Source organism: Camellia sinensis, chromosome 14 (genome assembly GCF_055761805.1).
Source record: "Camellia sinensis isolate YWXY chromosome 14, ASM5576180v1, whole genome shotgun sequence".
NCBI classification, from domain to species: Eukaryota; Viridiplantae; Streptophyta; class Magnoliopsida; order Ericales; family Theaceae; genus Camellia; species Camellia sinensis.
The window spans coordinates 114,872,123-114,884,508 of record NC_138974.1 but is presented as its reverse complement, the minus strand read 5'-3'; the positions used below and the strand labels follow the sequence as shown (position 1 = coordinate 114,884,508).

Here is a 12,386-nt window from a genome sequence, read left to right as displayed (position 1 = left end):
TATTCCTACAATACCCAAGTTGAAATGACCATGCAAGAGCTTGAAACAACCCGCCAGAACCCAACAGAGTCTTTTGTGGAATTTGTAGCAAGGTGGAGGGCAAAGGCAGCACAGATGACAGATCGCCCTTCTGAGAGGGATCAAGTGCAAATGATGGTGCGAAACCTTGAGCATGATATGTTGCAAAAGTTAATAGTCGCTCCACTATTCACTTTCAAAAGTTTGCATGAACTGGGGGTTCAGGTCAAGAATGCGTTCAACAGCGGGATCATTCCCAGAACAAGTGAACCGACAAAGAGGGCGATTGCAGGGAGTACCAATGCTGGTAGTAGCGTCATTCCCAAACCCACCGAGATCAATGCAGTCGCCACAGCTAAGCCTTTTGCTAAACCAAGCCTACAAACAGCCGGCCCAGCCCGAGCTCAGGGCAGAACTTTCACTCCCCTCTATATGAGCCTGACTAGCGCACTAAAAGCCTTGATGGAAAGAGGGCATCTCAAACCCCTCGATCCTCAACCTCTGCCTGACCCACTTCCAGCCAGACATAATCCCTCCAAGTACTGTATGTACCATCAGCAGCGCGGTCATGGCACCGACCGTTGCTACCGCCTTCGTCATGAGGTCCAAAATCTCATCGACAACCGGACGATAGCTCCACCTCCAGCCCCCGATGACCAAGTACCTCATCCACATCTCAATCTGATCCACACACTGGCCGTCCCTTACGACCCCAGCGTATACATCACCCCGGCCCATCTACCCAAGCTTGAGGTGTTTATCCCGGAAAGCATGGACTTATGCATGATGGGTGCATCTGAACCCCAATTATCTCAAACCCATGAACCCACTGCTTCTGAGCTGATGAAGATGATCGAAGATCTTCAGAGAACTGTGGCAGATCTGGCCTTTGGAGTTTTGGCCCCGTCATCAACCGCATCACATACCAGGGAGTTCATGTCAAAAGGCTCCTCAGGACGGGCTGCATTTGAAGAAGGCCAATCCCTTGGCAAAGTGGAGGCAAGTGGTAAGAACAAGGTAGGGGCAGGCATTGGTCCCCATGAACACCTTTAGTGGGATATTGAGGCTTTGAAAGTCAAAGGGCTGAACAAACAGCAAGTACTCGCAGTTGTTGCAAAAATTGTAGATGACACTTTCGCCACTCAGAATGAGAGCAGTCCGAATCAAGGGGCAATCCAGGAGAAGGGCTGCTGTACCAGGAATGTTCCTTTCAGCTCTAAACCCTTGCTCAGAAGAGATCAACAAACCCAGTCAGCGCCTACCAATCCCTTTGCTGGTGCATCCAGCAAAACTCCACAAACCTCAAAACACCCACCTCGAGGCCAGAGGGTGTTCGCACCACTGTACATGTCTTTATCAGCGGCCTTGAGGGTCCTGATTAGAGAGGGGGATCTGAAACCCCTGGAGCCGCGACCATTGCCAGATAGACTTCCTTCCTCCCATGATCCGACCAAGTACTGTGCCTTTCATCAGCAAGTCGGCCATGTCACTGATGGTTGTTTCCGTCTTCGCCACGAAATACAAGATCTGATTGGCCATAAGGTCATCGTCGCACCAACTCAACAAAGTCTATCATCATTGGATCAGTGAACCTGGGGGATAATGCGATGCGATCGGGGGATGAACCACCTGCGGGCGGCGCTTAGTTTACTTCAGATGTGGCGTTTGACACGCACAGTTTTGAGCAATGTGCGAACACTAGTTTTTGTACTTTCTGACTTGGGTATTGGGTCAGTTTTGTTGTTTTGTATATGGTCAGTTTTTTGTACTAAGTCGGTCAGGTCAGTCTTGTTGTATCGAGTCAGTCCTATTTTGTTAGAGTCAGGTGATTCCGGGGGTGTTACCTCGGGCATCACAATTTTGTTTTGTGTTTGTCTTTTCGCTTTCTTTTGAGTCTGTTTCTGCCATGGAGCCAGTTACACCAACAGTTATGAATGAAACAGCAGTGGTTTTTCATGCTTTTGTGCTTACATCTGCCTTGTGTCAGTTGTACCAGGAAGTCGAATGGAACGACAGTGCATTTCACCTGCTTCTCTGTGCTTTTAAGTCATTGCGTTGACCTAAGTTTTTCAAAACTTTTTGAACACTGCGGTGAAAACGAAGAGGAAGGAATTCCTGGGGTTTTGCAAAATTTGATCATTTGAGAGAAAGAGAGGCAAGCTAAGCCTTTAATGATTAAGATCATGCTTGTTAATGTGAGTACTGAGAAGGATCCTGGCTTGATCCAGATTGGTCTCACACTGTCTTCAGCACGAGCGACTAGTCGCTTTCTTAAAAGATTTCAAAAAAAAATGTTTTGCGCGATCCTGCGAAGACCTGTGTGGAATCGCTCTTGAGATTGTGCAGCCTAGGATCGCTCTCAGCCTCGAGACCTGACCCCTCATTTTCAAACCTTGGACTTAAATTCAGAATGGTCAATGGTCAACCATCAAAGGAGGCCTGTGTGGCCATATTTAAAGCAGCCCTCAAACTAGGGGCAAGAAAAGTCAGATCAAGGGGATCAGATGTCGCCAAAAGAAGCTTGCAAAGCTAGATCAGAAGTATCCCTGGAACTAGGGGCAAAAATGCCAGATGTGCTCGAAGAGCCGAAGATTGGTCATCCTACAAATCAATGAAGACTGGCAAGAATGCCAAACCCCAAAAGAGAAGAAAGAAGAAAGTATTGCTGAAGAACTACTGAGTTCTTATCCACAACACTAGGGGCAAATCCAGCCCCCATGGGATGGACTCCTGCATTGTCAGCGAACAACAGTCACTCTCCTGGATTCTGACGGATTCGAGATCTCAGAACCATTTGACATGGACAAAGCTACACTTTTACCTTTGAGAGGCTCGCTGGGTCGAAAACCCGGAAGGGCGACCCAGGCAAAAGTTAGAGCAAGGAAAAAAGGAAAAGAACAAAAAAGAAGAAGAAGAAAAATGCAAAGAACAAAAAAGAAATGAAGAAAAGATGAAAAAAAAGAAAAGGAAAAAAAGAAAGAAAAGAAAAGATGAAAAAAAAATGAAAAGAATTGAAAAGAAAAGAAAAACAGAGCTCGCAAGGTTGAAAACCCGGAAGGACGGCCTTGGCAAAAGTTAGAGCGCAAAATGAGAGGTTAAATACCCGAGTGTACCTTAACCCCGAACTACGTAAGGCTTGATTCCCATGTTTGGGATACGTAGGCAACTTCATTCTGAAGTCCAGCCGTAAAACACTTCAAATTGACTGTGCCCATGTAATGGTTTTGATCATCTTCGCTTTCTCTGTATCCGAGAATTTGGTTGTGTTCGTCACTCTGAGGACTGACTACAATGCGCTGCGGGGCCATTCAGACAAGGGGCAACTTTCCGTTGCCATTAAATGCGCTGTGGTGCCGTTCAAATAAGGGGCAACTTTCCATTGCCATTCAATGCGCTGCAGTGCCGTTCAAACAAGGGGCGACTATCCGTTGCCATGCAGCTCTCCTCAAGCAAGGAGCAATTTTCCTTCGAATCTGAGGTTGTGCATCTCGAGAGTAGGTTCCGTGCTTGTTAAGCATTGGCCGTTTGCAAAAATAGTTTTTGAGAATTTTTACAGAGGTTGACTAATTTTCTCGAAAAATTATTCCATTTTTCCAAAACCGGACCATTCCTTGGACCCAAAAAAGGAAAATTTTCAGTGCTCATAGCCAAACTTGCATGATTTTAAATCAGAAAATTGAACAAGCATGTTAATCTAACTTTCATGTTGGTCAAAATTATTTTAAAACCAAAATAAAAAATGGTCAAAATGATGAAATAGGGGCACAATTGAGTCAAATGTTCTGTCTTCCTCCTGTTGTCAACATACTTGCCAGAAAGGGAACTCTACTTGCCGAAAGGGCACCGTATTCGCCAGAAACGGGCACCACTGAGGCTGATCACAAAACGGCTGAAAGTTCTCTCATCCTCCAAGCAACGAGGTATCAAGCCAAGTGCGAAGCACGAACCAGAATGGGACAAGATATTCCACTCCTTTATCTAGACAGATCTGATCACGTCCAAACTCCCCAGCAGAGCATCGTCAATCGATGTCAGCTGCAGATTTGCTACACACCCAATTGTAGCGTAGCCCCTCTGTGGAAGAAACTCACTGTTGTGAACAAGAAGAAGAATCTAGCGAAATGCTAGGGGCAAGAGCCCACAACTTTCTGTTTATCCATCAACCACCCAGGGAAAGGATTTAAAATGAGAGATTGAAGAATAGAGAGATGTACGCTGAGAGAAAAAGTGAGAAAAGGGATTTTTCAAAAAAACGGAGCCTGAGGGCCGAGCGATGTGAGAATCACAAATGAGAAAGGGTGGGAAACAATACCCGGGGAAACAGGCTCCATGTGCCCATTTGAGTCTTGTGTTTTATTTTGTCTGTCTCGATTCTTGTTTTGAGTCGCTTCGAGTGTTACTCGATGTGTTTAGGTTGTTTACCTTTGTTTTTCCCTTGTCGAGTCGTTTTGGCTGTGGCCAGTCGTCGGCTCAATACCCGGTTAAGAACTCATTTCTCAATTCCCAAAAAATCATTTTGTGCTCAGAGTGCTGTGCCATTCTCCACATTTGTGCAAAACAAGATTTGTTCTTTCATAAAAACCGCAGGGTCCACCCCCGATAAGTGTGAACAGTAGAACAAAGACCAATCTGAAGCTATATGGGTTCCAGACTGCAAAGCAAAAGAAAAGAGGAAAAATTTGGAGCATCTGAGTATGTTTCACCTTCAGCAAATTCCGAGACTGCATTCCGGGTGCACCTTTTCAGGGCTCGCCATTTCTCTGAAGTATGAGTGTATCTCAACCCCAAGCTTAAGCTTGCTTCAAGTCAGAATGGCAGTCCAAGCAGCACCCGAGGGTTTCACATGCAGATGTTATCTCTTGCCAACATAAACAGGGTGTGCCCTTTTTAAGCTGAGTGTGTTACAAAGTCCTCCGAAAGGTAAATCGAAGGCACCTGAGTACATGTTTGATGCCCTTCCATTACATAGAATGTGCACTTTCATATACACTTCTGTTACATGTGTGTCGCGCATCGTTATGATTTATGTATAGAATATGCTTGCTTTCGATTCTGCATAGAATATGCTTTCAATATTGCATAGAATATGCTCCTGTTTCTTGCATAGAAAATGCTCGTATCTTTTGCATAGAAAATGCACTCTTCCATACTTGCATAGAAAATGCACCTCATTTGCATAGAACATGCATTCACTCGCACTGTCTTGTGCACTTACACTTTGTATCCCACTAGCACTGTCTTGTACATCTTGTGGTTGTGTCTCACTCGCACTATTTTGTGCATTGCATATCAATCGTGTTGTTTAGTGTATCGCACTGTCTTGTGCATTTCAAAATCAATCGCGCTGTTTAGCGTATCGTACTATTTTGTGCATTGCATATCAATCGCGCTGTTTAGCGCATCGCACTGTCTTGTGCATTTCAAAGTCAATCGCGCTGTTTAGCGTATCGCACTATTTTGTGCATTGCATATCAATCGCGCTGTTTAGCGTATCGCACTGTCTTGTGCATTTCAAAATCAATCGCGCTGTTTAGCGTATCGCACTGTCTTGTGCATTTCAAAATCAATCGTGTTGTTTAGCGTATCGCACTATTTTGTGCATTGCATATCACTCGCGCTTTCTTGCACATCGCACTGTCTTGTGCATTCCAAGATCACTCGCGCTGTTTAGCGTATCGCACTGTCTTGTGCATTTCAAGATCAATCACACTGTTTTGTGCAATTTACACTCGCGCTGTTTAGCGTATCGCACTGTTTTGTGCAGTTTACATTCGCGCTATTTTGCGCACCTCAATCGCACTGTTTTGTGCAGTTTATCATTCGCGCTATTTTGCGCATTGCACTGTTTTGTGCAGTTTTCATTCGTGCTATTTTGCGCATCGCACTGTTTTGTGCAGTTTATCACTCGCGCTGTTTAGCGTATCGCACTGTTTTGTGCAGTTTACATTCGCGCTATTTTACGCACCTCAATCGCATTGTTTTATGCAGTTTATCATTCGCGCTATTTTGCGCATTGCACTGTTTTGTGCAGTTTTCATTCGTGCTATTTTGCGCATCGCACTGTTTTGTGCAGTTTATCATTCGTGCTATTTTGCGCATCGCACTGTTTTGTGCAGTTTACATTTCGCGCTATTTTACACACCTTAATCGCACTTTCTTGTGCATTTCAAATCACTCGCACTGTCTTGTGCATTTCAAATCACTCGCGCTTTCTTGCGCATCGCACTGTTTTGCGCACCTTACTTCCATTTTGCATGCATCCTATCGCGCTATCTTGCGCACCTCACTTGTACTTGTTAGTACATTGCATTGTTTTGAATACAAACCGGCTTCGCGTAGCGTATAAGTCCAATTATCAAAGTCTTCTTTCATATCATTTGCATCTTGCCCCTGAACTACGCTGGTTTGATTCCTTGCAAAGGGATACGTAGGCAGCCTGCGGGCACAACCATTTATTTATCGGTTTTTTGTTTGTTTGTCCAAGTCCTCGGCCTTGCCAAAAATGGGTCGTCTCTGGGCTTTGACATGCACTCGCGTCACTTCTTGACTTTCGAGTTCTGTCAAAGAGGGGCAACTGTAGACACCCCATTTTTTACCGTCCTCAAGACTGGGACGTCACCATTTGAACACTCGGTGATCATCCATGTTTGTGTTCGTCTTGAGTTCCCGGAGGTCTCGGCTTGCGCGCCTTGCCTCAGGATCTCTTGACTTGACTGTTTAGTGTCTGGTTTTGCACCAAACACTTGTGTTTTGCCTTGGAGGGGCAGGGAATGCCTTGTGAGGCATCCCCACACATCACCGGCCATGGCCAGAGGCCACCGGCTGGTGTTTTGTTGCCATCGGCAATGTATATTGCCGGTCGGCATTCTTTGTTGCCGGTCGGCAGCCCATTTTGTCAAGATGGCAATTTTGAGCAGCCGACTACTGTTCATCTGCTTTTGCAGATATTTTAATACAGCTGTATGGCATTTTGTTCCCCTCCAAACACGTGTATAGAGGGATGGCCTTCTTGTTAGCTTACCTTGTAAGCTTTACAAGATTGGCTCCTCTATAAGAGGAGCTCCCCTCTCCCTTGCTTAGGGTTACACATTTTTAGAGAGAAAGACATTGTTAGAAGCTCTGGTTCTAGGGCTAGAACTTATACATATCCTATCTCTATATCTCCCCCTCCCTTGAGTGTTCTAGCTGTATTTGTTCATAGTATTGCACACAAACACCCACCATTACACCTTCCCTTGACTATTGAGGTTCTAAGGGATTGTTTTCAGAGTTTCGGAGCTGGTTTGGAGCTTAAGGAGCTGCTGGAGCTTCATTTGTGAAAGGGGTCTTCAAGGGTAACAATCTTACTCCTTTATTCCCTATTTTTTCACACTATTTTTGCCTATCTTAGAACTATTTTTGAGCTTCGTGTATAATATAAAAAAGTTCTATTTTTTGGCCCTCTAAATAGTTTGTTTAGAGTGTTTTGTGGTTTGGAGGTGTTTGACCCCTCTTAAGCCTTGAGAGGCTCCATTTTGTGCCATTTTGAGTGAGCTCCGGGACTTTGGTGTTTGGGCCTCCTCACCACTGAAATCTTGAGAGATTTTAGTGGTAAGGATGGTGCTTTGAAGTCCCAAGAAGGAGAGGGCCACCCCCTCTCCTTGTTGTCCTTGAAAAGGGCCATTTTTGCCTCTTTAATGAGCACCTAGCTAAGCCTCATGTTGACCATGCCTTGGCTTTTGTTTATGCTTATTTTGCCATGAAATAGCATTGTTGTATGTTGGTTTTGGTACACCGTGCATGCTTAGCATACCTACCTTATAATGCCATGATTTGCCTCAATACATGCATAGCATTTAGACTATCATGCTTTTGTGTTTTGGCCAAGCTTTGTGAAGCTGACTTGCATGATTTGGTGTGCTAAGGGACTGTTTTAAGTCATTTGAGTCATTCATGCCTTGTTTTGTATAGCTATCATGTAATTCCTCTCGTATGCCTTAAGCTTTGGCCCTTCTAGCATGCCATTCTTGCATTGATTTAGTGGTTTGGAACTATCCACCATGTCATTTCAGTCCACTTAGCATGCTCATATGCTTGCATTTCATGGCCCTTTCGATGCTTCAAGATTTGATGTTCCATGCTTCATGTTTGTGCCATTGTGTATGCCTCTAGGATTAGGTCATTTAGATGCCATCTAGGTGATTCTTGAGGCTTACGTTTGCATGATTTGGGACTATTTTGATTCAATTTGGTCATTTGCTTCATGAGTCATATGATCATGTTTTAGGTCCTTGGGCTTGGTTGCATGCATAGCTTGCATTGGTAGGTTGATTCGGCATCATTTCCTACATATTTTCAAGGCTTATAATGCATGCCATATGTCCATGATTATTCCCTTTTAAGTGTGCTTAAAAGTAGTCCTTTGACGCTTAAGTGTTTAGGCCTTAACATGCGCATATGTGTATGTGTGTTTAGTCCTCATTTCATAGCACTTATGGCCACTGTTTTGGACCTAACTTAGAGCCGTCCAATTAGTGTAAGTCCATCCCTTGTATGCCATTCAAGTGTTGTTACATTATCCCATGTTTGCATGCTTTGGTTGCATGTGTTGCATGCTTGAAATCATTTGCATTTGGCATGCATTCCCTTGGTCAAATTACTAGCATGTTGCATGATTAGATCACATCTTGCATGCTCTAAGTAGTTTGCATAGTTGTGGCATGCTTGTTTGCCTTGTTGCTTAGGTTGTGTACCTAATGTGCATTGCATGTTTGCATGCTCCCTTTTATACCATGTTGCATGTTAGTTAACATGCTTAGGTTGCATCGAACATGCATGCCTTGTCCCTTGATTTAGTGATAGGGATTAGGCCCCTTTGGTTTGATGGTTTGCATTGCACTTGACATCAAATGTGCACACTTGGTCCCTTGGGCCATCACGCATGGAAATGCGCGATTGATGGTCCGAGAACCAAGGAGCATATCCCTTTGAGTCACTAACATGATAAGGGACATGATTGGTGCATACATTGCTTGAATTGCATTGCCATGCTATGCCTTGCCCTCTGCTGCTGTCAATTACAGATTCTGCAGGAACTTTCTGCCGACCGGCAGTGTCCAGTGCCGACCGGCAATCCTTCCTGGGCCGATAGCTTCACCAACAGCCGGTGAACACATAACACTGCCGGTGGCCATTCTACTCAGCCGGTGGTGTCTCCCAATGTCCAGGGAAGCAATTCCGAGACTTTGGCAGTCTTCAAAGAGGCAGAGCAGGGAAAACAGAGGCAGCCTATGCGTGGCAGTGCACTTCCGAGCAAGACCCGAGCACGCGCGAATCGAACCCTCTTCCCGAGGCCCCCATTTTATTGCTTTTCTTGTGCTTAGTTAATTTGTTAATTAATTAGGTGATTTGTAATAATTAATTAGCTTGCGAGTTAGTTAATTTGTATTATTCTTTCGGTCCCTCCGAGCGAGGGCGAATTTGTAATAAGTGTGGGTGAGTGTGTGCATGTCTTCCAACCCCCACTTCTTTCTCCCTTTTACTTACCTGCTTTGATGGTCAGTAATAGGTCATGTTTAAATTAGCATACCTTATGCTGCGCATGCGTGCATCCATGCATTTGTCTCGCACGCACCGGGCTCGGTACATCATGCTAACTGCATTTGTACTTCAATTCCAAATTGAATACGTGCATCAATTGATCGCATTTCACATGTCATGTTTAGGTTAGCCGAGCCTACTCTGATTGCATCCTGTATGTGTTGCATTAGTCAATTTGACATGAACTAGGACCATGCATGTTGGCTAACTAGTTTATTGTTTTGGCTCGGAGTACTCGGTAAGCATTTATGCTTTAGCATATTGCATGCGTGTGAATGCTATCATGACAGCATGCTTACCATGTGGCTAGATGCTTATGTGATAAACGGTTTGGATGCCTGTGGATGAAGGTTGGATTGTCTGAGTTGGAAAAACTCGTTGAAATCCGTATTTTAGCCTACTTGCGAGTAGCAAATTCCAAAGTGTTTTTCAAGACAAACGGATATGCAATGCTTATTTCCAAATCAGGCAATCTAGTCTATACTTGTGTACTATGCGCATAACATAGTAATTCTAGGCTAATAAATGGAATAAGAACACATAACGTTTTCAAAACTGGATATCATGGTTAGTAGAGGCCAATCTTCGGATCGGGCGAGAGGGGGTGCTCATAGCTGACCTTCCCCAATCGTATGCAAGTTCCCGAGCCGAGGCAACTTTGGTGATGACGGACACGTGGCCTTTGGCACCGAGTCAGGGTTTCCTAAATTCCCCCATTTTAAAATATTTAGGTGGCGACTCTGTATCTGGCAAAGCAGTCCAGGTTTGGCACTTCTTTTCAAAAAATCTGTTTCTCAAAACGATTTGCCAGATTTGGACTCTTTGGTTCAGATTAAGAACCGTGACACAAATCGAGTCCGAACTGTAGCGAGGGCCCCACGCGGGCGTGTCTACAAACATTGTTGGCCAATATTGCAAGACAATATTAGGTGGCAAGATGTAGCTCCCATGAATACGGTAAAGTCAAGGATGCATATAGTGTTTACCGCTAATTCAGCCCCTGATTCCCCTATGAAAAACTACATTTCTCTTGAAGATGACAACAGTCCAAGTGTTGGTAACAATCCAACTGTTGGTGAGGGCAGTGTCGCTGGAAAGGGTAAAAGGCCGATGGGTAGGAAATCTGCAAAAGAATTATTCCGGAGAAATCAAGTCATTGAAACTGAAGTCCAAAAAATGAGCATACAATTAGACACATTTAACCAACACCTTGCTGGGAAAGAAAAGAAAAAAGAGGAAAGAGAAGAAAAAGGGATTCAAGCACTGCAGGAAATGAAAGAACTTGAGATGAAAAAGCATGAGTTTGAGATGAAAAAGGAAGAACACCAAATAATGACTACAGACATTTCTCATTTGTGCTGCACTGCGTTCATTTTCTGGAATATCACGCTCGTCTTCACTGATCATGTTGTGCAAAATAATGCACGTCTTCATGATGTAGTACAGGTCCTCATCACTCCAACCTCTAGCTGGCACGCTGACAATATTAAATCGTGCTTGGAGCACTCCAAATGCCTTTTCGACATCTTTCCGACATGCCTCCTGCATCCTCGCAAATAGTTGTCTCTTTGTGCCTTGAGGTTGAGATATTGTTTTCACAATCGTTGCCCAATGAGGATAGATACCATCAGCAAGATAATACCCCATGGTGTATGCGTGATTATTGATGGTGTAGTTTACAGCAGGGGCACGTCCTCTAGTTAATTCAGCAAATAAAAGCGACCTGTCAAGAATAGTAATATCATTTAGAGAGCCAGGCATGCCAAAGAAAGCATGCCAAATCCACAAGTCATAGGAGGCAACTGCCTCGAGTACAACTGTTGGTTTGTGATAGTGTCCAGTGTAAGCACCGGCTTGGGCACTTGGACATTTATCCCAACGCCAGTGCACACAATCCAAACTCCCTAACATTCCAGGAAACTCGCGTTGCTCTCCCTCTTGCAATAATCTGCCGACATCTGCTTCATTTGGAGATCTTAAGTAAACGACTTCATAGGTAGCAACAATTGATCCGGTAAAAAAATTTAAGGCGGTAATTGCAGTACTTTCGCCGATTCTAATGTACTCGTCTACAGCATCAGTAGGCACGCCGTATTGGAGGATCCGAAGTGCTGCAGTCATCTTCTGTACACCGGATAATCCAGGAGCACCAGTGGCATCACGGGTTTGGATGAAGTACTCATTCACTTGTTGAATATCGTGTAAGATACTAACAAACAATGACTGCCTCATTCGAAAACGTCTTCGAAAGTATTCTTCTGGATAGACAGGATTATCTGCAAAATAATCTCTATAAATTTGTTCGTCGCCTTTAACCCTCTCACGATTAATGTATCAACGACCACTTGTGGAACCAACACGTCTGGTTTGTTGGTTTAGGCTTAACATCTGTAATCTTTGTTGTTGCGCTGTGAATAGTTATATCATGATAATATCATCATCAGATGATGAAGATTCATCAAAATCTCCATTTAATATGGCTTTACTCAAATTGTTCATTGTAGGTGGATGGGTGAGTAGGTGAATATGAAATTTGTAGAAAATCTTCTTGGTGGGTACAGAGAGTTTTGAAGATATGAAAATGATAGGTAGGTGAATATGAAAATTGTAGAAAACCTTATGTTATATTTATAGAGAAAATTGTGGGTGGGTGAATGATGGATGGTTGTTGGGTGGGTGGATGAATAATGGGTGGTTGTTGGGTGGGTAGATGAATAATGGATGGTTGTTGGGTGGGTGGATGTGAGTGAATGAATGCTGGGTTAATAATGGATGGTTGTTGGTGGTTG

The 12,386-nt window shown here is 44.0% G+C and overlaps 1 protein-coding gene across 1 annotated transcript; it reads right to left on the bottom strand.

Annotated features, from left to right (window-relative positions):
• Nucleotides 1-10,590: 10,590 nt before the first annotated feature.
• LOC114297094 (uncharacterized) lies at nucleotides 10,591-11,829 on the bottom strand. Its single transcript, XM_082905216.1, has 2 exons — nucleotides 10,880-11,829; nucleotides 10,591-10,720 (listed from the first exon to the last, which is right to left on the bottom strand). Exons 1-2 carry the CDS (start codon nucleotides 11,827-11,829, stop codon nucleotides 10,591-10,593), a joined length of 1,080 nt encoding a protein of 359 aa, XP_082761342.1.
• Between the last annotated feature and the right edge of the window lie 557 nt (nucleotides 11,830-12,386).